This window comes from Etheostoma spectabile, unplaced genomic scaffold, assembly GCF_008692095.1.
Source record: "Etheostoma spectabile isolate EspeVRDwgs_2016 unplaced genomic scaffold, UIUC_Espe_1.0 scaffold00009971, whole genome shotgun sequence".
Taxonomy (NCBI): domain Eukaryota; kingdom Metazoa; phylum Chordata; class Actinopteri; order Perciformes; family Percidae; genus Etheostoma; species Etheostoma spectabile.
The window spans coordinates 1-27,895 of NW_022603771.1; the positions used below are offsets into that span (position 1 = coordinate 1).

The window sequence follows — 27,895 nt, forward strand, 5'->3', positions numbered from 1 at the left end:
TCTGTCTCTAGAGGACTCTTTGGACTTCTTAGGTCCCCCGTGTCTCTAACCTGTTGGTCTCGCTACCTTTCTGTCTCTGATGACTCGTGGGCTTCGTTGTCCCCCATGTCTCTAACCTTCCTGTCTCTAGAGGACTCTGTGGGCTTCATTTGTCCCCCCATGTCTCTTACTGTCTGTCTCTCTACCTGTCTGTCTCTAGAGGACTCTGTGGGCTTCGTGGTCCCCCGTGTCTCTGGGGGTTATGTTGCCGGTGTGGGTCGGAGCATTGTGGCTGTTGATTGGTCAACTGAGATGATGACATCACTGTTGGAGGTGGACGAGGACAAACCGACCAATCGGCTGAACGACGGGAAGGTGGACGGTGCGGGACGCCTGCTGGCAGGTACCTGTCTGTCTGTTAGGGTACCTGTCTGTCTGTCTCTAACCTGTCTGTCTCTAACCTGTCTCAGGTACGATGGGGAAGGAGCAGCGACCTGTCTGTCTTTAACCTGTCTGTCTCTAACCTGTCTCAGGTACGATGGGGAAGGAGCAGCGACCTGTCTGTCTCTAACCTGTCTGTCTCTAACCTGTCTCGGTACGATGGGGAAGGAGCAGCGACCCTGTCTGTCTCTAACCTGTCGTCTGTAACCTGTCTGTCTCTAACCTGTCTCAGGTACGATGGAGAAGGAGCAGCGACCTGTCTGTCTCTAACCTGTCTGTCTCTAACCTGTCTCAGGTACGATGGGGAAGGAGCAGCGACCTGTCTGTCTCTAACCTGTCTGTCTCTAACCTGTCTCAGTACGATGGGGAAGGAGCAGCGACCTGTCTGTCTCTAATCTGTCTGTCTCTAACCTGTCTCAGGTACGATGGGAAGGAGCAGCGACCTGTCTGTCTCCAACCTGTCCTGTCTGTCTAACCTGTCTCAGGTACGATGGGGAAGGAGCAGCGACCTGTCTGTCTCTAACCTGTCTGTCTCTAACCTGTCTCAGGTACGATGGAGAAGGAGCAGTGACCTGTCTGTCTCTAACCTGTCTGTCTCTAACCTGTCTCAGATACGACGTGGAAGGAGCAGCGACCTGTCTGTCTCTAACCTGTCTGTCTCTAACCTGTCTCAGGTACGATGGGGAAGGAGCAGCGACCTGTCTGTCTCTAACCTGTCTGTCTCTAACCTGTCTCAGGTACGATGGGGAAGGAGCAGCGACCTGTCTGTCTCTAACCTGTCTGTCTCAAACCTGTCTCAGGTACGATGGAGAAGGAGCAGCGACCTGTCTGTCTCTAACCTGTCTGTCTCTAACCTGTCTCAGGTACGATGGGGAAGGAGCAGCGACCTGTCTGTCTCTAACCTGTCTGTCTCTAACCTGTCTCTGGTACGATGGAGAAGGAGCAGCGACCTGTCTGTCTCTAACCTGTCTCAGGTACGATGGGAAGGAGCAGCGACCTGTCTGTCTGTAACCTGTCTGTCTCTAACCTGTCTCAGGTACGATGGGAAGGAGCAGCGACCTGTCTGTCTCTAACCTGTCTGTCTGTAACCTGTCTGTCTCTAACCTGTCTGTCTGTAACCTGTCTGTCTCTAACCTGTCTCAGGTACGATGGGGAAGGAGCAGCGACCTGTCTGTCTGTAACCTGTCTGTCTCTAACCTGTCTCAGGTACGATGGGGAAGGAGCAGCGACCGGCTGAAGTTGAGAAAGGACGAGGATCTCTGTTCTCTGTGTCCTCTGACCTCACTGTTACCAGACACCTGAGACAGGTACCTGTCTGTTTGCCTGTGTAACCTGTCTGACTGTCTGTCTGTCTGTCTGACTCTAACTTGTCTCTCTACCTGTCTGTCTGCATGCCTATCTCTGTCTCTAACCTGTCTGTCTGTCTGTCTGTCTAACCCGTCTGTCTCTAACTTGTCTCTCTGCCTGCCTGTCTGTCTGTCTCTAACCTGTCTGTCTCTCAAGTGGACATCTTTAACGGGTTGGAATGTTCTCTCTCTTACCTGTCACTGTCTCTAACCTGTCTGTTTTTAACCTGTCTGTCTCTCAGGTAGACCTCTCTAACGGGTTGGACTGGTCTCTCTCTTACCTGTCTCTCTCTTTCTAACCTGTCTGTCTCTCAGGTGGACATCTCTAACGGGTTGGACTGGTCTCTGTCTAACCTGTCTGTCTGTTTTTAACCTGTCTGTCTCTCAGGTGGACATCTCTAATGGGTTGGACTGGTCTCTGTCTAACCTGTCTGTCTCTCAGGTGGACATCTCTAACGGGTTGGACTGGTCTCTGTCTAACCTGTCTGTCTCTCAGGTAGACATCTGTAATGGGTTGGACTGGTCTCTGTCTAACCTGTCTGTCTCTAACCTGTCTGTCTCTCAGGTGGACATCTCTAACGGGTTGGACTGGTCTTTGGACCAAAAGACGTTTTTCTACATCGACAGTTTGTCTCTGAGCGTCGACGCGTTTGACTACGACCTGGAGACAGGAGACATCAGTAAGTACTTCATAGTCCTACCTAGTACTTTATACTACGACCTGGAGACAAGAGACATCAGTAAGTACTTAATAGTCCTACCTAGTACTTTATACTACGACCTGGAGACAGGAGACATCAGTAAGTACTTCATAGTCCTACCTAGTACTTCATATCCAGCAAACCTACCTCCTTCCCCCCTTGTCCCTTACTAACTGCTTACTTGAAATTAAAGACTGTTTCTCCTCAAACTTCCTTAGACTAAACAGTGATGAAACCAAACTCCTCCTCTTAGCCACCAAATCCTCCTGATCCAAAATCAATGGTTCCACTCCTTGGTCTCCCCTTCCCCTCAGGTCTAGAGTCTGGGCGTCATCCTCGACTCCTTGGTCTCCCTGTCCCCTCAGGTCAAGAGTCTGGGCGTCATCCTCGACTCCTTGGTCTCCCCTTCCCCTCAGGTCTAGAGTCTGGGCATCATCCTCGACTCCTCGGTCCCCCGTCCCCTCAGGTCTAGAGTCTGGGCGTCATCCTCGACTCCTTGGTCTCCCTGTCCCCTCAGGTCAAGAGTCTGGGCGTCATCTTCGACTCCTCGGTTCCCTTCCCCTCAGGTCAAGAGTCTTGGCGTCATCCTCGACTCCTCGGTACCCCTTCCCCTCAGGTCTAGAGTCTGGGCATCATCCTCGACTCCTCGGTCCCCCGTCCCCTCAGGTCTAGAGTCTGGGCATCATCCTCGACTCCTCGGTCCCCCTTCCCCTCAGGTCTAGAGTCTGGGCGTCATCCTCAACTCCTCGGTACCCCTTCCCCTCAGGTCTAGTCTGGGCGTCATCCTCGACTCCTCGGTACCCCTTCCCCTCAGGTCTAGAGTCTGGGCGTCATCCTCGACTCCTCGGTACCCCTTCCCCTCAGGTCTAGAGTCTGGGCATCATCCTCGACTCCTCGATCCCCCGTCCCCTCAGGTCTAGAGTCTGGGCATCATCCTCGACTCCTCGGTCCCCCTTCCCCTCAGGTCAAGAGTCTTGGCGTCATCCTCGACTCCTCGGTACCCCTTCCCCTCAGGTCTAGAGTCTGGGCATCATCCTCGACTCCTCGGTCCCCCGTCCCCTCAGGTCTAGAGTCTGGCATCATCCTCGACTCCTCGGTACCCCTTCCCCTCAGGTCTAGAGTCTGGGCATCATCCTCGACTCCTCGGTACCCCTTCCCCTCAGGTCTAGTCTGGGCGTCATCCTCGACTCCTTGGTACCCCTTCCCCTCAGGTCTAGAGTCTGGGCGTCATCCTCAACTCCTCGGTACCCCCTTCCCCTCAGGTCTAGTCTGGGCGTCATCCTCGACTCCTCGTACCCCTTCCCCTCAGGTCTAGAGTCTGGGCGTCATCCTCGACTCCTCGGTACCCCTTCCCCTCAGGTCTAGAGTCTGGGCATCATCCCCGACTCCTCGATCCCCCGTCCCCTCAGGTCTAGAGTCTGGGCATCATCCTCGACTCCTCGGTACCCCTTCCCCTCAGGTCTAGAGTCTGGGCATCATCCTCGACTCCTCGGTACCCCTTCCCCTCAGGTCTAGTCTGGGCGTCATCCTCGACTCCTCGGTACCCCTTCCCCTCAGGTCTAGAGTCTGGGCGTCATCCTCAACTCCTCGGTACCCCTTACCCTCAGGTCTAGTCTGGGCGTCATCCTCGACTCTTCGGTACCCCTTCCCCTCAGGTCTAGTCTGGGCGTCATCCTCAACTCCTCGGTACCCCCTTCCCCTCAGGTCTAGAGTCTGGGCGTCATCCTCGACTCCTTGGTACCCCTTCCCCTCAGGTCTAGAGTCTGGGCGTTATCCTCAACTCCTCGTTACCCCTTCCCCTCAGGTCTAGAGTCTGGGCATCATCCTCGACTCCTCGATCCCCCGTCCCCTCAGGTCTAGAGTCTGGGCATCATCCTCGACTCCTCGGTACCCCTTCCCCTCAGGTCTAGAGTCTGGGCATCATCCTCGACTCCTCGGTACCCCTTCCCCTCAGGTCTAGTCTGGGCGTCATCCTCGACTCCTCGGTACCCCTTCCCCTCAGGTCTAGAGTCTGGGCGTCATCCTCGACTCCTCGATCCCCCTTCCCCTCAGGTCTAGAGTCTGGGCGTCATCCTCGACTCCTTGGTCTCCTTTCAGTCACACATAAATAATATCTATGAAGAAAGGCGCTGTTAAATAAAATGTATTACTAGTTTTCTTATAGTACTACCTAGTACTATATACTACGACCTAACCATAACGGTAGTACTACCACCTGGTACTCTCCTTTATACTTCTACCTGGTACTTTATACTACCTGGTACTGCAGGAGGGGGAGGGGCTTCCTGATGGGGTGTTTCTGTGTGTTGCCTAGGTAACCGGCGTGTGGTGTACCGGTTGCAGGAGGGGGAGGGGCTTCCTGATGGGATGGCGGTGGACGCTGACGGCCGTCTCTGGGTGGCGTGTTACAACGGAGGACGAGTCATCAACATCGACCCCGCGACGGGTCAGTCCCACTGCTTACATGCTAATGCTAATGCTAACAGGTGTTACAACGGAGGACGAGTCATCAACATCGACCCCGCGCGGTCAGTCCCACTGCTACATGCTAATGCTAATGCTAACAGGTGTTACAACGGAGGACGAGTCATCAACATCGACCCCGCGACGGGTCAGTCCCACTGCTTACATGCTAATGCTAATGCTAACAGGTGTTACAACGGAGGACGAGTCATCAACATCGACCCCGCGACGGGTCAGTCCCACTGCTTACATGCTAATGCTAATGCTAAGAGGTGTTACAACGGAGGACGAGTCATCAACATCGACCCCGCGACGGGTCAGTCCCACTGCTGACATGCTAATGCTAACTTTAATGCTAACGCTAACAGGTGTTACAACGGAGGACGAGTCATCAACATCGACCCCGCGACGGGTCAGTCCCACTGCTGACATGCTAATGCTAACGTTAATGCTAACGCTAACAGGTGTTACAACAGAGGACAAGTCATCAACATCGACACTGCGACGGGTCAGTCCCACTGCTTACATGCTAATGCTAATGCTAACAGGTGTTACAACGGAGGATGAGTCATCAACATTGATCCCGCGACGGGTCGGTCCTACGGGTTACCATGCTAATGCTAATGCTAATTACAACGCTAATGCTACACCAACGGCAACGCCAACTCTAATGCTAACGCCAATACTAATGCTAATGCTAATACCAACACTAATGCTAACACTAATGACAACGCCAACATTACCGTTGTGTTTTTTAGGAAGGAAGGAGGAAAATCAGTATTTAACACGCTGCTATTTTGCAAGTTCTCCCACTTAGAAATCATGGAGGGTCTGATGTCCTCGTAGGTGCATGTCCACTGTGAGAGACATGTCCACTGGAGAGACATGTCCACTGTGAGAGACATGTCCACTGTGAGAGACATAATCTAAAAAACATCCAGAAAACACAATGTAGGATTTATTAACTATTTATTTGTATGATACAGCTGTAAATAAATATTTGAACAGCTGAGAAGATCCATGTTAATATCTGGTCCAGCAGCCTTTGGTTCCAACGGTTCCTGTAGTCCTTTACCAGGTCTGACACCCTGCAGAAGGGATTCTGGCCCCCCCTCCACACAGATCTTCTCTAGACCAGTCAGGTTTCTGGGCTCCCTCCAAAGATTCTCTATTGGTTTTAGGTCTGGAGACTGGCTAGGCCCCCCCAGAACCTTGATCTGGTTCTTCCAGACCCCCCCTTGGTTGTCCTGGCTGTGGTCTTCGGGTCTTAGTGATGTTGGAAGACCCAGCCTCGACCCATCTTCAATACTCTAACTGAGGGAAGGAGGTTGGTCCCCAAAATCTCCCAATCCATGGCCCCGGTCCTCCTCTCCTTAATACAGTGCAGTCCCCCTGTCCCATGTGCAGAAAACCCCCCCAAAGCATGATGCTACCCCCCCATGCTCCACAGTAGGGATGGTGGTCTTGGGATGGTCCTCATCATTCTTCTTCCTCCAAACACGGGTAGTGGAATTAGGACCAAAAAGTTCTATTCTGGTCTCATCAGACCACATGACTCCTCTGGATCCTCCAGATGGTCGTTGGCAGACTTAAGACGGGCCTGGACATGGTCTGGTTTAAGCAGGGGAACCTTCCGGGCCATGCAGGATTTAAACCATGACGTCTTAGTGTATTACCAACAGTAACCTTGGAAACGGTGGTCCCAGCTCTTTCCAGGTCCTGGACCAGCTCCTCCCGTGTAGTTCTGGTCTGGTTTCTCACCTTTCTTAGGATCATGGAGACCCCCCGAGGTGAGATCCTGCATGGAGCCCCAGTCCGAGGGAGACTGACAGTCATGTTTAGCTTCTTCCATTTTCTAATGATGTCTCCAACAGTGGACCTGTCTTCACCAAGCTGCTTGGACATGTCCCCGTAGTCCTGTCCAGCCTTGTGGAGGGGGACAGTTTAGTCTCTAGTGTCTTTGGACAGCTCTCTGGTCTTGGCCATGTTAGTAGTTGGATTCTTACTGATTGGATGGGGGGGACAGGTGTCTTTATGCAGCTAACGTCCTCAAACAGGTGCATCTAATTTAGGATAATAAATGGAGGGGGGGGGACATTATGAAGACAGACTAACAGGTCTTTGAGGGACATTTTGAAGACAGACTAACAGGTCTTTGAGGGACATTATGAAGACAGACTAACAGGTCTTTGAGGGACAGAATTCTAGCTGATAGACAGGTGTCAAACACTTATTTACAGCTGGATCATACAAATAAATAGTTAATAAATCCTACATTGTGATTTCTGGATGTTTCTTAGATTATGTCTCTCACAGTGGACATGTCTCTCACAGTGAACATTTCTCTCACAGTGGACAGGTCTCTCACAGTGGACATGGTCCTACGAGGACATCAGACCCTGCATGATTTCTAAGTGGGAGAACTTGCAAAATAGCAGCGTGTTAAATACTTATTATACTCACTGTGTGTATATATATATAAATATATATATATATATATATATATTTATATATAAATATATATATATATATAAATATATATATATATATATATATATTTATTTATTTATTTAGATGTATATGTATGTATGTGTGCGTACTGTATATATGTGAGTATACAGTGTATATACATGTGTGTGTATATATTTTTGTGTATATGTGTGTATTTGCAGGTGTGCGTGTGCGCAGCGTTTCTCTTCCTGTGATGAAAACTACTTCCTGTTGTTTTGGGGGTCCAGGATACTCTGACCTCTACGTGACCTCCGCCAGTCTGGGCCTCGACCAATCAGAGCGCAGAGAGCAGCCGCTGGCCGGACACACCTTCAGGGTGAGACCTTTCTTACCTTTCTTACCTGTCTCACATGTCTTACCTGTCTTACCTGTCTTACCCTGTCTCACATGTCTCATTCTGTCTCACCTGTCTCACCTGTCTCACCTGTCTAACATGTCTTACCCGTCTTACCTGTCTCACATGTCTTACCTGTCTCACCTGTCTTACCTTATGTGTGTGTGTGTGTGTGTGCAGGTAACAGGACTTGGGGTTAAAGGTCGTCCTTCAAACTCGTTTTCTGGATGATCTTCAAACAGCCAATCACAGTGCAGATCACTGGATCTTCTAAATAACCCAGCCAATCACAGCACAGATCACTGGACCCTCTAAATAACCTAAATGGTGAAGTGACAGCAAATCAGAAACTAGCAATGCCTATGTTAATGTTAACTAACATGTTAGTTAGCAGTAATTAGCCTGTGTCCATGTTAATGTTAACTAGCATGTTAGTTAGCAGTAATTAGCCTGTGTCTATGTTAATGTTAACTAGCATGTTAGTTAGCAGTAATTAGCCTGTGTCTATGTTAATGTTAACTAGCATGTTAGTTAGCAGTAATTAGCCTGTGTCTATGTTAATGTTAACTAGCATGTTAGTTAGCAGTAATTAGCCTGTGTCCATGTTAATGTTAACTAGCATGTTAGTTAGCAGTAATTAGCCTGTGTCCATGTTAATGTTAACTAGCATGTTAGTTAGCAGTAATTAGCCTGTGTCTATGTTAATGTTAACAAACATGTTAGTTAGCAGTAATTAGCCTGTGCCTATGTTAATGTTAACTAGCATCTTAGTTAGCAGTAATTAGCCTGTGCCTATTATTGACAATAATTATAAAATGCAAATGAGCTATCCACTAATTGAATACACCCAGATAAAGGGTTAATGTTTCCTTTCCTCCTACCACAATAAAACTTCACATAGTATTCAACATGAAAAGTAATTTTTGGTATTTCAAGTTTCTTTTGAAATGAAGACTGATGACTCATTGACTATGTGCTAATTAGCATAGGCAGTTACTCACTGTCAATGTGGCGTGAAGATGAATGGAAGTCAATGGGATGCTAACGGTGGTGCTGGCTAGGTAGCATTAAAATGAGCCCCCCCTCCCCCCCCGGGTATTAACAGATAGGAAGTAGACAGGGTGCGTTTTATTTCTTCACCATTGACCTTATTAACAGACAGGAAGTAGACAGGAAGTAGATGGTGCAGAATCACCAACAAAGACCAAACAGAAAGACGCTTCATATAGAAAATGTTTTAACATAGAAAACTTTGTGCTGTTTCACATTTTGTCTTGTTCAGACTTTAAAGGATGGGGGGGGGGGGGGGAGACTCAGTCACCTTTTTTCGGCTGAACTTAACTGTCATGTGACTGATATTGTCCGAATAGTTGAGTACGCGTTCGTAGTAGATCCTGTTATAGCAGATATCTACATATAGACATTTACAGGTGTGTCCATGTTTTACAGGTGTGTCCAGGTGTGTCCATGTTTTACAGGTGTGTCCAGGTGTGTCCATGTGTCCATGTTTTACAGGTGTGTCCAGGTGTGTCCATGTTTTACAGGTGTGTCCAGGTGTGTCCAGGTTTTACAGGTGTGTGCAGGTTTTACAGGTGTGTCCAGGTGTGTTCAAGTGTGTCCAGGTTTTACAGGTGTGTCCAGGTTTTACAGGTGTGTCCATGTTTTACAGGTGTGTCCAGGTGTTTTCAAGTGTGTATGTTTTACAGGTGTGTCCATGTTTTACAGGTGTGTCCATGTTTTACAGATGTGTCCATGTGTGTCCATGTTTTACATGTGTGTCCATGTGTGTTCAAGTGTGTCCATGTTTTACAGATGTGTCCATGTGTGTCCATGTTTTACAGATGTGTCCATGTGTGTCCATGTTTTACAGATGTGTCCATGTGTGTTCAAGTGTGTCCATGTTTTACATGTGTGTCCATGTTTTACAGGTGTGTCCAGGTGTGTCCATATATTACAGATGTGTCCATGTGTGTCCATGTTTTACAGATGTGTCCATGTGTGTCCATGTTTTACATGTGTGTCAATGTGTGTTCAAGTGTGTCCATGTTTTACATGTGTGTCCATGTTTTACAGGTGTGTCCAGGTGTGTCCATATATTACAGGTGTGTCCATGTTTTACAGATGTGTCCAAGTGTGTCCAAGTTTTACATGTGTGTCCATGTTTTACAGGTGTGTCCAGGTGTGTCCATGTTTTACAGGTGTGTCCATGTTTTACATGTGTGTCCGTGTTTTATAGGTGTGTCCAGGTGTGTCCATATTATACAGGTGTGTCCATGTTTTACAGATGTGTCCAAGTGTGTCCATGTTTTCCAGGTGTGTCCAGGTGTGTTCATGTTTTACATGTATCCAGGTTTTCCAGGTGTGTCCAGTTGTGTCCATGTTGTACCGGTGTGTCCATGTTTTACAGGTGTGGTCAGGTGTGTCCATGTTTAATAGGTATGTCCAGGTGTGTCCATAATTTACAGGTGCGTCAATGTTTTCCAGGTGTGTATATTTTACAGGTGTGTCCAGGTTGTCCAGGTGTGTCCATATTTTACAGGTTTGTCCAGGTTGTCCAGGTGTTTCCATTTTGTCCAGGTGTGTCCATGTTGTCCAGGTGTGTCCATGTTGTCCAGGTGTGTCCAGATGTGTCCATATTTTACAGGTGTTTTCAGGTTTTACAGGTGTGTCCAAGTGTGTCTGCGGGTGTCTGTCTCCAGCTTTCATGGCGGCTTCAACCCAAACCTAAAATCCTAAAATCGTCCGATTCGTGACTGGAGTTTGGTTTGACTGGGACTTGTTGCTAAGGTAACGGGGGGGTTAGTGTCCTCATGAAGGTGAGACAGGAAATGCTTTTTCTGAATCCTCTTCCTGTCTTTTTGTTCAGTTCAAAGTCAAGAAGAAGAAAACAACAAGCAGAGAGACAGTGTTTGGTTCAGGCCCTGTCTCTGTCTCAGATGAAATGTCCCCCATGTCTTTGTCCGATGTCTCTGTCTCAGATGAAATGTCCCCCATGTTTCTGTCCGATGTCTCAGTAATGCTCCTCAGAGTGGGCGGGGTCACAGAAGAAGCGAGAGCTGCGTTTGGCCGATCGGGCGGTGAAGGGGACGGTCTTCAGAGCTGCAGGTGAGACAGACAACCAATCAGGAGACAGACCGGAGACAGACATGAGACAGACATGAGAAAGGAGACAGGGGACAGACAGGAGAGAGACAGACAGGAGACAGGTTTGTGTCTCTACCTGTGATGATGTCCTCGATGGCTCCGTCCCTTTCCTTCGTAAACATGGCGACTGTCTTTCCCCTGTCGGCGTCTCAGCTCTGAGAGCAGCTCCTGCTGCTGGCGCTTGCCCCCCCGGTGGGAGGGGGACTGGGGGGGGGGGGGAGAGAGGGGGGACGTTAGGATCTCGAATACCAGCAACACAGCTGACCCTAACCTCATGTTTACGTTACCTTGGTAACCTCATGTTTACGTTACCTTGGTGACCTCCTGGTCGTCGTCCTCCAGTTTCTCCAACAACATCTGTTCCTGACGCCTCCTCTGCTCGTTCTCCTCCTCAGCCAGCTACACACACACACACGCACACACACACACACACATTTTATGTACACACACACACACACACACACCACACACACACACACACACACACACACACACACATTATACACACACACACTGAGGGTTGGGGGCAGTGTGAGGGGGCGTGGCCTGGGGGTGTAATCACCCTGTAGGCCTTGATGAAGAGTTGGGGGGGTATGATTGGGGGCGGGGCAGTATGGGGGCGGGGCTTGGGGGGGCGTACTCACCCTGTAGGCCTTGATGAAGAGTTGGGGGGGTATGATTGGGGGCGGGGCAGTATGGGGGGGCGGGGCTTGGGGGTACTCACCCTGTAGGCCTTGATGAAGCGTACGAAGATGGGGAAGAAGACGGACGGAGGCATCGTCTTGGAGCTCTCACCAAAAAACTTCACCACGTCCTCAAAGGCGTCCTGAAGGAGACACAGGGTTAGACCTGTCTGTCTACCTGTCTGTCTACTTGTCTGTCTGTCTGTCTACCTGTCTGTCCTCAAAGGCGTCCTGAAGGAGACACAGGGTTAGACCTGTCTGTCTACCTGTCTGTCTACCTGTCCACTTGTTTGTCTGTCTGTCTGTCTACCTGTCTGTCCTCAAAGGCGTCCTGAAGGAGACACAGGGTTAGACCTGTCTGTCTACCTGTCTGTCTACCTGTCTGTCTACCTGTCCACCTGTCTGTCCTCAAAGGCGTCCTGAAGGAGACACAGGGTTAGACCTGTCTGTCTACCTGTCTGTCTCCCTTTCTGTCCTCAAAGGCGTCCTGAAGGAGAATAGGACAGGGTTAGACCTGTCTGTCTGTCTGTCCACCGGTCTGTCCACCTGTCTGTCCACCTGTCTGTCCTCAAAGGCGTCCTGAAGGAGACACAGGGTTAGATTTGTCTGTCTACCTGTCTGTCTACCTGTCTGTCCTCAAAGGTGTCCTGAAGGAGAATAGGACAGGGCTAGACCTGTGTGTCTACCTGTCTGTCTACCTGTATGTCTACCTGTCTGTCTCACCTGGGCGATGCGGGCGTCCTCCTGCAGCTTGCTGAGGCGTCCCTCGTGTCTGCTGATGAAGTCCTTTAACGTCTCTACCTGTCTGTCTCACCTGGGCGATGCGGGCATCCTCCTGCAGCTTGCTGAGGCGTCCCTCGTGTCTGCTGATGAAGTCCCTTAGCGTCTCTACCTGTCTGTCTACCTGTCTGTCTTCCTGTCTACCTGTCTGTCTCACCTGGGCGATGCGGGCATCCTCCTGCAGCTTGCTGAGGCGTCCCTCGTGTCTGCTGATGAAGTCCCTTAGCGTCTCTACCTGTCTGTCTACCTGTCTGTCTTCCTGTCTACCTGTCTGTCTCACCTGGGCGATGCGGGCGTCCTCCTGCAGCTTGCCGAGGCGTCCCTCGTGTCTGCTGATGAAGTCCTTCAGCGTGGCGTTGTGCAGGACGCTGAACTCTCTCCAGGTGAGCTCCATGCCGCGCTGCAGCTCCTTCACGTCACTCAGCACGTTCTCCAGGCTCACTGGGGGGGGCAGGGAGACGGGAGACGGGAGACGGGTGGAGACGGGGTGGCAGGGAGACGGGTGGAGACGGGGGGTGGCAGAGAGATGGGGGAGGGGGGTGCAGGGAGATGTTAGGGTCTTGCTGGGTGGGTAACCCTAGCCCTGTAGTCAGGGGCAGAGCGGGCCTTGTTTGACTGACAGAGGGACCTTATTGGCTGACTGAAGGAGGGCCCTGATTGGCTGACAGACAGAGGGCTCTAATTGGCTGACTGACCTGCGGCGCCTTGTCCACGTATGCAGCTCGTTGTAGAACAGCGCCGTGGACGGGAACTTGTCCCTCGCCACCGTGGAGATGTAGTGGAGCAGAGTCTGGGTCCGGTCTGTGGACTTGGTGTCCAGCAGCTGGAGACACACACACAGATACACCACACACACACACACACACACCCACACACACACACACACACACACACACACACACACACACACACACACACACACACACCACAACACACTCAGAGACACACGTGCATGTTACAGATACACATAGACACCCACACACACACACACACACACACACACACACACCCACACACACACACACACACACACACACATACACACACACACACACAGACACAGACACACACAGACACCCACACACACACACACAAACACACACAAACACAGATACATGTTATAGGTACACACATAGAGACACCCACACACATTACACACGCAGAGATACACACACGTTACACACACACATCATATTATTATTAAGGGTTGTTGATAACGTTGTGGGGTTATTAATGATTATATAATCATTAATATAATATGTTTTGTGTGTGTGTGTGTGTGTGTGTGTGGTGTGTGTGTGTGTGTGTGTGTGTGTGTGTGTGTGTGTGTGTGTGTGAGTGTTACCAGTCTAGACTCTGCAGCTTGAATCCGTAGACCGCTCCTCTCTTGCTGCTGTTCATGTAGTTCCCCAAAGCCAAGATGATCTGTGAGAGACAGAGGGTTAGCGCACACACACACACACACGCACGTACGCACACACACACACACACCACACAGACACACACACACACCCACACACACACACTGACTCCAGGATCTTCTTCAGCTTCTGAGACGACTTGATAGAAACTGAAGCAGCGATGATGGCGTGGAGTTGCTAAGAAACAGAGAGACAGACAGGACTGTTACACCCCACAGAGACAGACAGGTCTGTCACTCCACAGAGAGACAGACAGGTCTGTCACACCACAGAGACAGACAGGTCTGTCACACCCCACAGAGACAGACAGGTCTGTCACCCCACAGAGACAGACAGGTCTGTCACCCCACAGAGAGACAGACAGGTCTGTCACACCACAGAGACAGACAGGTCTGTCACACCCCACAGAGACAGACAGGTCTGTCACACCCCACAGAGAGACAGACAGGTCTGTCACACCACAGAGAGACAGACAGGTCTGTCACACCACAGAGAGACAGACAGGTCTGTCACACCACAGAGAGACAGACAGGTCACATCTACCTGTAAGGTCTGTTACACCACAGACTGTCTGTCCCTCTACCTGTCTGTCTGTCTAACTACCTGTCAGTCTCTCTCCTTGTCTCCCTGTCTCCCTGCCTGTCTCTCACCGGGGTCAGCATCTGCACGTTGTCGGAGAAGTTGCCCATGAAGGCCATGATGGTCATGCGCTGGTTGAGGCGTTCGATGCGGCTGAACTGCATCATGAAGCGGTCCTCGTCGCCGAGCGCCTCCACCGGCTTCCTGTCCCGCTCGTATTGCCGTAGCAACTTCACCTCGGCGTCCGTCGGCAGGAACCGCATCAGGCACTCCACGAAGTCCACGCGCACGGCACGCAGGTCGAAGCTGGAAGACAGGGGACGGTTTGGTGACCCCGGGACAGTACTGGTTATGGTAATGAAATGGTAATGTAACAGTTATGTTATGGTTATGGTAATGGATATTTATGGTAATACTTATTTATGGTTATGTTTATGTTATGGTAACGTTATGGTAATGGAGGACCTACTTGTTAATGGCGCGGCAGATGACCTCCGACCCCTGGCCGGCCTTCCTCAGAGTGATGGCCAGGTTTTTGGAACGGTTGGCGTCCAGCAGAGACACTTTGGACGGAGCCTTCTGAGGGACTTTCTGCCGGGACAGAGTCAGGTCCACCGCCGGACCCTGGGCCTTCGTCTTAAACATCTCTTCAAACTCCGCCACGTTCAGATCCTGGGGGACGGGGATGGGTGGGGACGGGGACGGACGGGGACAGGTAAGGATGGATGGGGATGAATGTGAACATGGATGGATGGGGACGGACGGGGACAGAAAGGACGGATGGGGACAGGTAGGGACGGATGGGGACGGGGACAGAGGGGGATGGATGGGGATGGATAAGGACGGACGGCAACATAGGGGACAGATGAGGACGGGTAGGGACGGGTGGGGATGGATGGGGACGAGATGGACAGAGGGACAGTTTCCAAGTTTGATTAATATGTGTTTAATGTTTTCATACTTGAGTCTAATTCTATAAGGTGTGTCTCCGTGTCTCTGTCTCTAAATATGTGTCTTTGTCTCTGTGTCTCTGTCTCTAAATATATGTGTGTCTGTGTATGTGTGTCTCTGTCTCTAAATATCTGTCTTTGTCTCTGTGTGTCTCTGTCTCTATATATGTGTGTCTCTGTCTGTCTCTCCGTGTCTCTGTGTGTGTCTTTCTCTCTATGTGTGTCTCAGTGTGTCTGTCTTTAAATATCTGTCTTTGTCTCTATGTGTCTCTGTCTCTATATATGTGTCTTTGTCTCCATATATTTGTCTCTGTCTGTCTCTGTCTCCATATATCTGTGTATCTGTGTCTGTCTCTTTGTCTCTGTCTGTCCCTCTGTCTGTCCCTCTGTCTCTCCTTGTCTCCCTGTGTCTCTATATCTCTGTGTCTTTGTCTGTCTCAGTGTCTCTGTGTCTCTCTCTTTCCCTCCATGTCCCTGTCTGTCCCTACCTGCAGGATGGCCTCGTCGTCGATGTCGTTGAAGACCGTCCCGTTGATCTGACTCGGCTTCAGCGCGACCCAGTTCAGCACCGGCATCCGGAACTTGGTCTGGATCGGCTTCTTGATCTTCACCGCTGCACAGAGAGACAGACAGGTGAGCAGACAGACCGGTCAGCAGGGAGACAGACAGGTGAGCAGACAGACCGGTCAGCAGGGAGACAGACAGGTGAGCAGGGGGGCAGGTGAACAGAGAGACAGACAGGTGAGCAGGGGGTTCAAGGAGGGAACAAGGAGAGATGAAGGAGGGATGATGGAGGGATGGTGGAGAGATGATGGAGAGATGATGGACAGATGAAGGAGGGACGAAGGAGAGATGAAGGAGGGACGAAGGAGAGATGAAGGAGAGATGAAGGAAGGATGAAGGAGGGACGAAGGAGAGATGAAGGAGAAATTAAGGAGGGACGAAGGAGAGATGAAGGAGGGATGATGGAGAGATGAAGGAGAGATGAAGGAGGGATGAAGGAGAGTGAAGGAGGGACGAAGGAGAGATGAAGGAGAAATGAAGGAGGGACGAAGGAGAGATGATGGAGGGATTGTGGAGAGATGAAGGAGGGACGAAGGAGAGATGAAGGAGAGATGAAGGAGGGACGTAGGAGAGATGATGGAGAGACGAAGGGGAGATGATGGAGAGATGAAGGAGGGAGGAAGGAGAGATGATGAGAGATGAAGGAGGGATGGTGGAGAGATGGAGAGATGAAGAGGGATGATGGAGGGATGGTGGAGGGATGGTGGAGGGATGAAGGAGAGACGAAGGAGAGACGAAGGAGAGATGATGGAGGGATGAAGGAGAGATGAAGGAGGGACGAAGGAGAGATGGAGGGACGAAGGAGAGATGAAGGAGGGACGAAGGAGAGATGATGGAGAGACGAAGGAGGGATGATGGAGGGATGGTGGAGAGATGAAGGAGAGATGATGGAGAGATGAAGGAGAGATGAAGGAGGGACGAAGGAGAGATGATGGAGAGACGAAGGGGAGATGATGGAGAGATGAAGGAGGGACAAAGGAGAGATGATGGAGAGATGAAGGAGGGATGATGGAGGGATGGTGGAGAGATGATGGAGAGATGAAGGAGGGATGGTGGAGAGACGAAGGAGAGATGAAGGAGAGATGAAGGAGAGATGAAGGAGAGATGATGGAGAGACGAAGGAGGGATGATGGAGGGATGGTGGAGAGATGATGGAGAGACGAAGGAGAGATGAAGGAGAGATGAAGGAGAGATGAAGGAGGGATGATGGAGGATGGTGGAGAGATGATGGAGAGATGAAGGAGGGATGATGGAGGGATGGTGGAGAGATGAAGGAGAGATGAAGGAGAGATGATGGAGAGACGAAGGAGAGATGAAGGAGAGATGAAGGAGGGATGGTGGAGAGATGAAGGAGAGATGAAGGAGAGACGAAGGAGATATGAAGGAGAGATGAAGGAGGGACGAAGGAGAGATGATGGAGAGACGAAGGAGAGATGATGGAGAGACGAAGGAGAGATGATGGAGAGATGAAGGAGGGACGAAGGAGAGATGATGGAGAGATGATGGAGAGACGAAGGAGAGATGATGGAGAGATGAAGGAGGGACGAAGGAGAGATGATTGAGAGATGAAGGAGGGATGATGGAGGGATGGTGGAGAGATGAAGGAGAGATGAAGGAGAGATGGAGGGACGAAGGAGAGATGATGGAGAGACGAAGGAGAGATGATGGAGAGATGAAGGAGGGACGAAGGAGAGATGATTGAGAGATGAAGGAGGGATGATGGAGGGATGGTGGAGAGATGAAGGAGAGATGAAGGAGATGATGGAGAGACGAAGGAGAGATGATGGAGAGATGAAGGAGGGACGAAGGAGAGATGATTGAGAGATGAAGGAGGGATGATGGAGGGATGGTGGAGAGATGAAGGAGAGATGATGGAGAGATGGAGGGACGAAGGAGGGATGGTGGAGAGACGATAACTTACAGAATAACTTGAGAGGTCCCTCTGCAGAGACACAAACATCACATTATAATTATTCACCATTCTGCATTCTGATTGGCTAGAAGGGTTAGATGAACGTCAGACATCCTGCATTCTGATTGGCTAGAAGGGTTAGATTAACGTCAGACCCCCTGCATTCTGATTGGCTAGAAGGGTTAAATGAACAGCAGACATCCTGCATTCTGATTGGCTAGAAGGTTAGATGCTTACCTGCGAGTCCGGAGTTAAAGATGACGGTGGGAGACCCCCCCGGGCCTGGGAGGGGAGGGGCTACAGGGGGGGGAGGGGGGCATGGGAGGGAGGAGGAGTTGGTCCGACAGGGGGGGGGAGGAGGGGGGGAGGCGGGAGGAGCCATGGCTGGAGGGCCGGGGAATGACTCTTCAAAGAGAAGAGAAGAAGAAATAAACTGGTCAGTGTTTGTTTGGTTATGATTTGATTATGATTATTATTAGTATTATTCTGTGGTTGTAGATGCCCCCCCCGTATGCTGAGGGTTAGTAGTACTTTCAGTACTGTAACAGAGTATTTCTTACAGTGCGGTATTAGTACTTTTACAGCAGTAATCTGAGTACTTGTTGCTTTGGCGGAAGGTTATGATCAGATGATCGATATCAGCGCTGTGATTGGTGGAGCTGATGCTCACCTGTGCCTGGCATCGGTGGCGGAGGAGGCGGAGGGGGCGGGGCCGGCATCCCTGGAGCCCCGCCCATTATCCCTGGAGCCCCGCCCATCATCCCTGGTCCCAGGCTGTGATAGGCTACAGTCTCTGGACTGAGGTCAGCAACATGAATTAATTAGCTTCATTAGCAACATGAATTAATTAGCTTCATTAGCAACATGAATTAATTAGCTCTCATCATGAACCCATGCAGCGTGAAGGAGTCGCGGCGTTCTGTTTCCATCCACGTTTTTCTCTGAATTAAGTGATATTGATGAAAAATGCTTCATGGAAACAGTAAATTTGATGAATATCAAAGGAAATCCGTTGGTCTCATCAGATTTTATCTTGATGATGTTGATGTTGTTGATGATGAAATGCGATGGCAACAAAGACATATAGAAGTGGACGGACAAGGAGACGAGAGAGACTTTCTGGATTTAATTTATCAGGAACTTTTGAAGGAAATGGCCGACAAAGGTTAGGACAAGCCCTGGGATGTCCTGGGGAGACAATGGAAGACGCGCAGACAGAGAGACATGTCTCAAAAAAGAGTCTTGCATGTGATGGTAGACGTCTGTTGTGTGATTGAGTGTAAATGAATGGAAACAACTTAAAATGTCTCCAACCAATCAGATGTCCCCGTCTGACCCTAAAACAGCGTGTGATGTCATCATTACAGGTTCTTATTGGCTGTAAAGCCGTTGGATGGTGATGTCATCACCACAGGTTCTAATTGGCTGGAAAGCCGTTGGATGGTGATGTCATCACCACAGGTTCTTATTGGCTGTAAAGCCGTTGGATGGTGATGTCATCACCACAGGTTCTTATTGGCTGTAAAGCCGTTGGATGGTGATGTCATCACCACAGGTTCTTATTGGCTGGAAACCCACTTTCACCAGATTTATTCTCAGGAGGTTTTACCGACTCCAGATCATTAGATGGACACGTGGATGTAAACTTTGCTAGTGTCTCACCTGGGGGAGAGGTTGGGGCAGGGGGGGGGGAGGGTGAGGCGGACTCCCCCACTCCTCCGTCTCCCTCCCCTCGGGGCGGCTGTGGGGCTCCGGGCCCCCCCACCTGCTGAGCCTCCTGTGCCTGGCGCTCCAGACGAGTCTGTCGCCGGATGGTCTGGTCCTTCTCCCGCACCATCCTCCTCAGGGTGGTCACCGTGGAGCTGGTGCTCGCATATACGCCCTGTACAAGTACTACATGTACTTTATACAGTACTACAGGTACTTTAAACAGTAGTACAGGTACTTTAAACAGTAGTACAGGTCTTTATACTGTACTACAGGTACTTTACTACAGTACTAAATGTACTTTATCAGTACTACATGTACATGGACTGACCCGGATGTGGTCCAGCTCCTTGTTGGTCTGCATCAGTTGTTTCTCCAGTTCGACGATCTTTAGCATCGCTTCGTTCTCCACGTCCAGCAGACGCTCTGACATCTGAGAGACAGACAGGTCAGTCAGAGAGATAGACAGGTACACAGAGAGAGAGACAGGTCAGTCAGAGAGAGAGACAGGTACACAGAGAGAGAGACAGGTCAGTCAGAGAGAGAGACAGGTACACAGAGAGAGAGAGACAGGTCAGTCAGAGAGAGAGACAGGTACACAGAGAGAGAGACAGGTCAGTCAGAGAGAGAGACAGGTACACAGAGAGAGAGTGACTGCATCATCAAGCCGACACTGTCTCTCTCTGTAACCTGTCTCTGTAACCTGTCTGTCTCTCTGTAACCTGTCTATCTCTCTGTAACCTGTCTGTCTCTCTGTAACCTGTCTATCTCTCTGTAACCTGTCTGTCTCTCTGTAACCTGTCTATCTCTCTGTAACCTGTCTGTCTCTCTGTAACCTGTCTATCTCTCTGTAACCTGTCTGTCTCTCTGTAACCTGTCTCTCTCTGTAACCTGTCTGTCTCTCTGTAACCTGCCTCTCTCTGTAACCTGCCTGTCCCTGTAACCTGTCTGTCTCTCTGTAACCTGTCTGTCTCTCTGTAACCCGTCTGTCTCTGTGTAACCTGTCTGTCTTACCGTTGCCAGGTTCTCCTCCAGTTCTTCGACTCGTTCCAGAGCAGCTGTCTTTGTCTCTGCGTCCTCCAGCAACGTCCCCACGTCAAACACGTTGTCCAGGTATGCCTGGATCTGCACCTGTAGCCGGTCGCTCTCCGTGTGCTTCAGCCTCTGAGACAGACAGACAGGCAGGGAGACAGGATAAGACAGACAGGCAGGGAGACAGAGAGACAGGCAGGGAGACAGGTACACAGGCAAGGAGACAGAGAGACAGGCTAGGAAATAGAGAGAAAGACAGACAGGCAGGGAGACAGGTTAACACAGACAGTCAGGGAGACATGCAGGGAGACAGGCAACACAGGGAGAGAGAGACAGGCCTGGATCTGCACCTGCAGACGGTCGCTCTCCGTGTGCTTCAGCCTCTGAGACAGACAGACAGACAGGCAGGGAGACAGAGAGACAGGCAGGGAGACAGAGAGACAGATGCCCTTCTCTGATTGGCTGAGAGACCACCTCCAGGTGTTCGTCCAGGTAGAGTTTGGTGAAGTCATACTGCAGGTGGACTCTGAAGTTCATGTCCTCCACCGAGTGGACCACAATGTTGATGAACTGCATACAGGCCACCTAGCAACCGTTACCGGGCAAAGGGAGACACCCTCCGTTAGCAACCAGAAGATGTCATGTCTCAACTTTAACGAGTTGTAACCCTAACCCTAAAGGAGGCGGGTTCTAACCCCGACCCAGGGAGGCTGGTTCTATCCCCGACCCAGCGAGGCGGGTTCTACCCTGACCCAGGGATGCAGGTTCTACCTTGACCCAGGGAGGCGGGTTCTATCCCCGACCCAGCGGGGCGGCTTCCCCGACCCAGGGAGGCGGGTTCTAACCCTAACCCTCTCTGGGTTCTGACCCACAGCGTTAGCTTGACTAGAGATTAATGTCACTGTGTTAAAGAGAAGAAGATAAAGATCGTACCAGGAAGTCGATGTTGTCGTCTTCGTTCTTAAAATGCTCCATCAACTTCTCGAAACGCATCGACTCTGAACACACCTGCAACAGATCAATCAGCAACCAGAAGATCAGTCAACCGTGTGTGTGTGTTGTGTGTGTGTGTGTGTGTGTGTGTGTGTGTGTGTGTGTGTGTGTGTGTGTGTATATGTGTGTGGTGTGTATATGTGTGGGTGTGTATATGTGTGGGTGTATTGTGTGTGTTATTCACAGTTTTGAAGTTGTCGAAGGCTGACAGGATGATCTCGTGTCCTCCTCTCACCAAACACACGGCGGCCAACAACTCCAACACCAGAGCCTTCGTCCTGTTAGAGAAGTGACTTCATTCATTTATTTATACAGTGTGGGTGGTGTGTGTGTGTGTATTTATTATATATATATATATATATATATATATATAGTGTGCGTGTGTGTGTGTTCCTGACCTGGGGTTTCTGTTGTTGAGGCTGAGAGCAATCTCGTTGACGGCGTGCGGATGTGACATCACCATGTTGAATCCGTACTGAGGAAGAGAAGCAAACAGAAGAAACTACTTCCTGTTTTTAATCTAAAGAGGGGTAAAGGGTTAGGGGTTAGGGGGTAAAGGGTAAGGGGTAAAGGGGAAAGGGTTAGGGGTTAGGGGGTAAAGGGGAAAGGGTTAGGGGTTAGGGGGTAAAGGGGGAAAGGAGTTAGGGGGTAAAGGGTAAGGGGTTAGGGGGTAAAGGGGGAAAAGGAGTTAGGGGGTAAAGGGTAAGGGGTTAGGTTAGGGGGTAAAGGGGAAAAGGAGTTAGGGGGTAAAGGGTAAGGGTTAGGGGTTAGGGGTAAAAGGGGAAAAGGAGTAAGGGGGTAAAGGTAGGGGTAAGGGGTAAAGGGTAAGGGGGTAAAGGGTAAGGGAAGAAGGGGAAAGGGTTAGGGGTTAGGGGTTAGGGGGTAAAGGGGGAAAAGGAGTAAGGGGGTAAAGGGTAAGGGGTGAGGGTTAGGGGGTAAAGGGGTAAGGGGATACCTGGTAGTTCATGATGGCTCTTAGGCACATGACGCAGACGTGGACGTCGTCTTTTTTACAGACGAGTCGCGAATTCTTCAGAGTCCGACGACTCGGCAGAGTGTTGGAGCGAGTCACTATCGCCGAGCTGCAAACACACAGAATCATCGTAGAGGCATTGTCAAGACATCGTAGAGGCATCGTAGGGACATTGTCAAGACATCGTAGAGGCATCGTAGGGACATTATCAGACATCGTAGAGGCATCGTAGAACCATCGTTGGCTGAGGTGTTTCTGCATGTCGTACCTGATGGAGAGGTTAGCTAGTGGTTCTCTGTAGCGTTAGCATGTCGTACCTGATGGAGAGGTTAGCTAATGGCTCTCTGTAGCGTTAGCATGTCGTACCTGATGGAGAGGTTAGCTAATGGCTCTCTGTAGTGTTAGCATGTCGTACCTGATGGAGAGGTTAGCTAGTGGCTCTCTGTAGCGTTAGCATGTCGTACCTGATGGAGAGGTTAGCTAATGGCTCTCTGTAGCGTTAGCATGTCGTACCTGATGGAGAGGTTAGCTAATGGTTCTCTGTAGTGTTAGCATGTCGTACCTGATGGAGAGGTTAGCTAATGGCTCTCTGTAGCGTTAGCATGTCGTACCTGATGGAGAGGTTAGCTAGTGGTTCTCTTTAGCGTTAGCATGTCGTACCTGATGGAGAGGTTAGCTAATGGCTCTCTGTAGCGTTAGCATGTCGTACCTGATGGAGAGGTTAGCTAATGGTTCTCTGTAGTGTTAGCATGTTGTACCTGATGGAGAGGTTAGCTAATGGTTCTCTGTAGCGTTAGCATGTCGTACCTGATGGAGAGGTTAGCTAGTGGTTCTCTGTAGCGTTAGCATGTCGTACCTGATGGAGAGGTTAGCTAGTGGTTCTCTGTAGCGTTAGCATGTCGTACCTGATGGAGAGGTTAGCTAGTGGCTCTCTGTAGCGTTAGCGTACCTGATGGAGTGGCGAGCGGCGCGTGGTACTGAGGACGACGGCGACGGCAGGCTGCAGTCGCCATGGAGATCTTCGATGGAGCGACTCCAGGGAGAGTCGATGGATGAGACGTCGCCGCCGGCGTCCGACTGCTCGCCGTCAAACCTGAAGACAGAGGTCATTAGTGTTAGCTTCTATAAATCTTAATCTATAATATAATATAAACAATATAATTCATATACTTAATTAGGGCTAGTTAATTAAAATAATTAACTATAATAATAATAGTTAATTATAATATAATAATAATTAGTTAATTATAATATAATAATAATTAGTTCATTATAATATAATAATAATTAGTTAATTAACTCACGTGACGGCGTACTGAGCGAAGGACAAATACTCGACCAGAACGTCCAGACCTCGATTCTCCTCATTCAGAAACTCTCTGACCCACCTACAGACAGACAGGTTAGCAGACAGACAGGTTAGCAGACAGACAGGTAGCAGACAGACAGGTTAGCAGACAGACAGGTTAGCAGACAGACAGGTTAGCAGACAGACAGGTTAGCAGACAGACAAGCAGACAGACAGGTTAGCAGACAGACAGACAGGTTAGCAGACAGACAGACAGGTTAGCAGACAGAGATACAGACAGGTTAGCAGACAGACAGGTTAGCAGACAGACAGACAGGTTAGCAGACAGACAGGTTAGCAGACAGACAGGTTAGCAGACAGACAGACAGACAGGTTAGCAGACAGACAAGCAGACAGACAGGTTAGCAGACAGACAAGCAGACAGACAGGTTAGCAGACAGACAAGCAGACAGACAGGTTAGCAGACAGACAAGCAGACAGACAGGTATGCAGACAGACAAGCAGACAGACAGGTTAGCAGACAGAGAGACAGACAGACAGGTTAGCAGACAGAGAGACAGACAGACAGGTTAGCAGACAGACAGACAGGTTAGCAGACAGACAGACAGACAGACAGGTTAGCAGACAGAGAGACAGACAGACAGGTTAGCAGACAGACAGACAGACAGACAGGTTAGCAGACAGAGAGACAGACAGACAGGTTAGCAGACAGACAGACAGACAGACAGGTTAGCAGACAGACAGGTTAGCAGACAGACAAGCAGACAGACAGGTTAGCAGAGAGACAAGCAGACAGACAAGCAGACAGACAGGTTAGCAGACAGACAGACAGACAGACAGACAGGTTAGCAGACAGACAGACAGACAGACAGACAAGTTAGCAGACTGACAGACAGGTTACCAGACAGACAGGCAGACAGACAGACAGGTCTCAGAGAGACAGACAGATATAAAGAAAGACGGACAGACAGAAAGACAGGTCCCAGACAGACAGACAGACAGAAAGAAAGACAGACGTACAGACAGACAGGTCCCTGACAGGCAGACAGAAAGAAAGACGGACAGACAGACAGGTCCCAGACAGGCGGACAGAAAGAAAGACGGAAAGACAGACAGGTCCCAGACAGACGGACAGAAAGAAAGACGGACAGACAGACAGGTCCCAGACAGACGGACAGAAAGAAAGACGGAAAGACAGACAGGTCCCAGACAGACGGACAGAAAGAAAGACGGACAGACAGACAGGTCCCAGACAGACAGACAGACAGAAAAAGACGGAAAGACAGACAGGTCCCAGACAGGCAGACAGAAAGAAAGACGGAAAGACAGACAGGTCCCAGACAGACGGACAGAAAGAAAGACGGAAAGACAGACAGGTCCCAGACAGACGGACAGAAAGAAAGACGGAAAGACAGACAGGTCCCAGACAGACGGACAGAAAGAAAGACGGAAAGACAGACAGGTCCCAGACAGACAGACAGACAGAAAGAAAGACGGAAAGACAGACAGGTCCCAGACAGGCAGACAGACAGGTACCCGATGTGGTTTGTACGAAGAGAGATCTCGAGTTCTCGAGCATCTGAGTCGACTCCTGAACTCTTCTTCTGAACTTCTGCAGACAGAAAACAACGTTTTCATATTTTATTCTGAATTCTGGTTAGACAGGAAGTCCAGTCTGTTCATCTATTAATGAACAGGAAGTGATGATGCTCTGACTGGAGTTCCTGTGATGCTAATATGACATGGCAGGAAGTCATGATGACATCGCTGTCTCACCTTGCGGGTGACAGCCGGGTCGAGGAAGCCTCTCAGTTTCTGGATGTAGGTGTGGGGGGGGTTTTTCACCTGGAACCTCTCCTACACACAGACACAGACACACAAACACAGTCGCACACAGACATTCACACACAGACAAACGCACACATACACACACACACACACACACCACAAAGACACACACACACACACACACAGACAAACGCACGCACACGCACATACACACACACACACACACACACACACACACAGACAAACAAACACAGACAATCAAACACATGCACACGCACACACACACACACACACACACACACACACACACACACACACACCACACACCACACACACACAGACAAGTACACGCACACACAGACAAACGCACACACACGCACACACACACACACACCAGACAAACAAACAGACAATCAAACACATGCACACACACTCACACACGCACACACACACACACACACACACACACAGACAAGTACACGCACACACAGACAAACGCACACACGCACATACACACACACACACACAGAAAACAAACAACAGACAATCAAACACATGCACACACACTCACACACGCACACACACACACACATACACACACACGCAGACTCACACACAGACACAGACAGACACACACACACACACACAGACACACACAAGGTGTGATCAAATGATGTATATTTGTATATGTATAGATGTCAACCCTAACCCAAGATGGCAGAACTACATCCTATGTCAACCCTAACCCAAGATGGCAGAACTACATCCTATGTCAACCCTAACCCAAGATGGCAGAACTACATCCTATGTCAACCCTAACCCAAGATGGTAGAACTACATCCTATGACAACCCTAACCCAAGATGGCAGAACTACATCCTATGTCAACCCTAACCCAAGATGGCAGAACTACATCCTATGTCAACCCTAACCCAAGATGGCAGAACTACATCCTATGTCAACCCTAACCCAAGATGGTGGAATGTAGAGATGATTTTAGGGAAAGATTAATACATTTTATAAAAACTTTATTTACACCCACCTGATCACAGATCAGCTCCCACTTCTTCTCGTTGTCATAGGAACGCAGCAGACGCACCTTGTCGGGAGGCAAGTTCATAGAGTTCTGAAACACACACAACTGGTAGGTCAGTTTCCGCTTTTATTTTGAAGGATCAGTCATGTTTTATTTTGAAAGGTTGCTTCTAGTGACCGAAATCTCCATGTAGAATAATAATAATACTACTACTACTACTAATAATGATAAATAATAATAATAATAATAATAATAATAATAATAATAATACTCAACATGCTTACCTGCTTTATCCTGTGTGTGTGTGTGTTGTGTGTTGTGTGGTGCGTGTGCGTGCGTGCGTGCGCGTGGTGCGCGTGTGTTGTTACCAGGGCGATGGACCTCTCCTCCAGCTCGGCCGGTCCGGCATCGGCAGGCGACCGGAGCGGCTCTGGACCGGATCACCGCCAGCTGGCTCTCCATGCTCTCTGCGTTTCCCATCTCTCTCTCACACAACACCACACACACACACACACACACACACACACACACCACACACACACACACACACACACACACACAGTGAACACACCCACCTACAACAACACACAGACCGTCAGCATGTGGACCGCCATCACGGCTCAGACAGACAGACAGATGGGCCGCCGGGGCGGGGAAGGCCTGTCTCTCTCTCTCTATGTGTCTCTATAACCTGTCTGTCTGCATGTAACCTGTCTCTCCCTCTGTCTGTCTCCCGTCACGCGGTGAAGATGTCTCCCCTCCTCCCGTCCTCTCGTCTCTTTGTCTCTTCCGCTGCCGTGATGCTGCTGATCCAGATGAAGCTCTACGGCGCCGCTGCTGTGTGTGTGTGTGTGTGTGTGTGTGTGTGTGTGTATGTGTGTGTGTTTGTCGGTGTGTGTTAATGAAATGTGGGTCTGTTGTGTGTGTGAGCGCGTGTGGCAGATGAGCCGGTTAATCCTCCCCCTCTCCTCCCCCACATGAAGAAAGAAAGAGTCAGTCAGTCAGTCGGCCTCTTCCTCTTTGTTTCCCTCTCTCTCTCTCTCTCTGTGTGTGTGGAGGTCTCTCGCCCTCCCTCCCTCTCTGTGTGTAGAGGTCTCTCGCCCTCCCTCCCTCTCGTGTTTAGAGTCTCTCGCCCTCCCTCTCTCTCTGTGTTTGTCGAGGTCTGTCTCTCTCTCTGTCTTCTCTCTCTCTCTCCTCTCTCTCTGTGTGTGGGAGATCTCTCTCCCTTCCTCTCTCTTTGTGTATGGAGG

The 27,895-nt window shown here is 50.0% G+C and overlaps 2 protein-coding genes across 3 annotated transcripts; one reads left to right on the forward strand and one right to left on the reverse strand.

Moving 5' to 3' along the window:
* Positions 1-199: 199 nt before the first annotated feature.
* On the forward strand, positions 200-8,651 carry rgn (regucalcin; the record flags this gene model as incomplete). Of its 2 annotated transcripts, XM_032508930.1 has the most annotated exon segments (7): positions 200-382; positions 1,627-1,727; positions 2,332-2,446; positions 4,782-4,913; positions 7,603-7,757; positions 7,956-8,014; positions 8,056-8,651. In XM_032508930.1, coding segments are annotated over 6 exon segments (737 nt in total), but the record flags the coding sequence as incomplete, so codon positions are not given.
* A 646-nt stretch (positions 8,652-9,297) lies between these two features.
* LOC116679242 (formin-like protein 2) lies at positions 9,298-27,683 on the reverse strand. The gene is given in 32 exon segments (XM_032508927.1): positions 9,298-10,874; positions 10,996-11,023; positions 11,025-11,123; positions 11,232-11,318; positions 11,644-11,745; positions 12,663-12,823; positions 13,078-13,205; positions 13,728-13,809; positions 13,914-13,980; positions 14,454-14,688; positions 14,852-15,054; positions 15,821-15,945; positions 17,818-17,838; positions 18,046-18,213; positions 18,479-18,606; positions 19,471-19,501; positions 19,504-19,690; positions 19,847-19,948; positions 20,530-20,679; positions 21,022-21,132; positions 21,481-21,555; positions 21,725-21,818; positions 21,939-22,015; positions 22,496-22,622; positions 23,463-23,606; positions 23,818-23,901; positions 25,359-25,398; positions 25,401-25,434; positions 25,599-25,679; positions 26,652-26,735; positions 27,014-27,053; positions 27,055-27,683. Coding segments are annotated over 32 exon segments (3,255 nt in total). The 5' UTR covers positions 27,126-27,683; the 3' UTR covers positions 9,298-10,785.
* Positions 27,684-27,895: the final 212 nt, after the last annotated feature.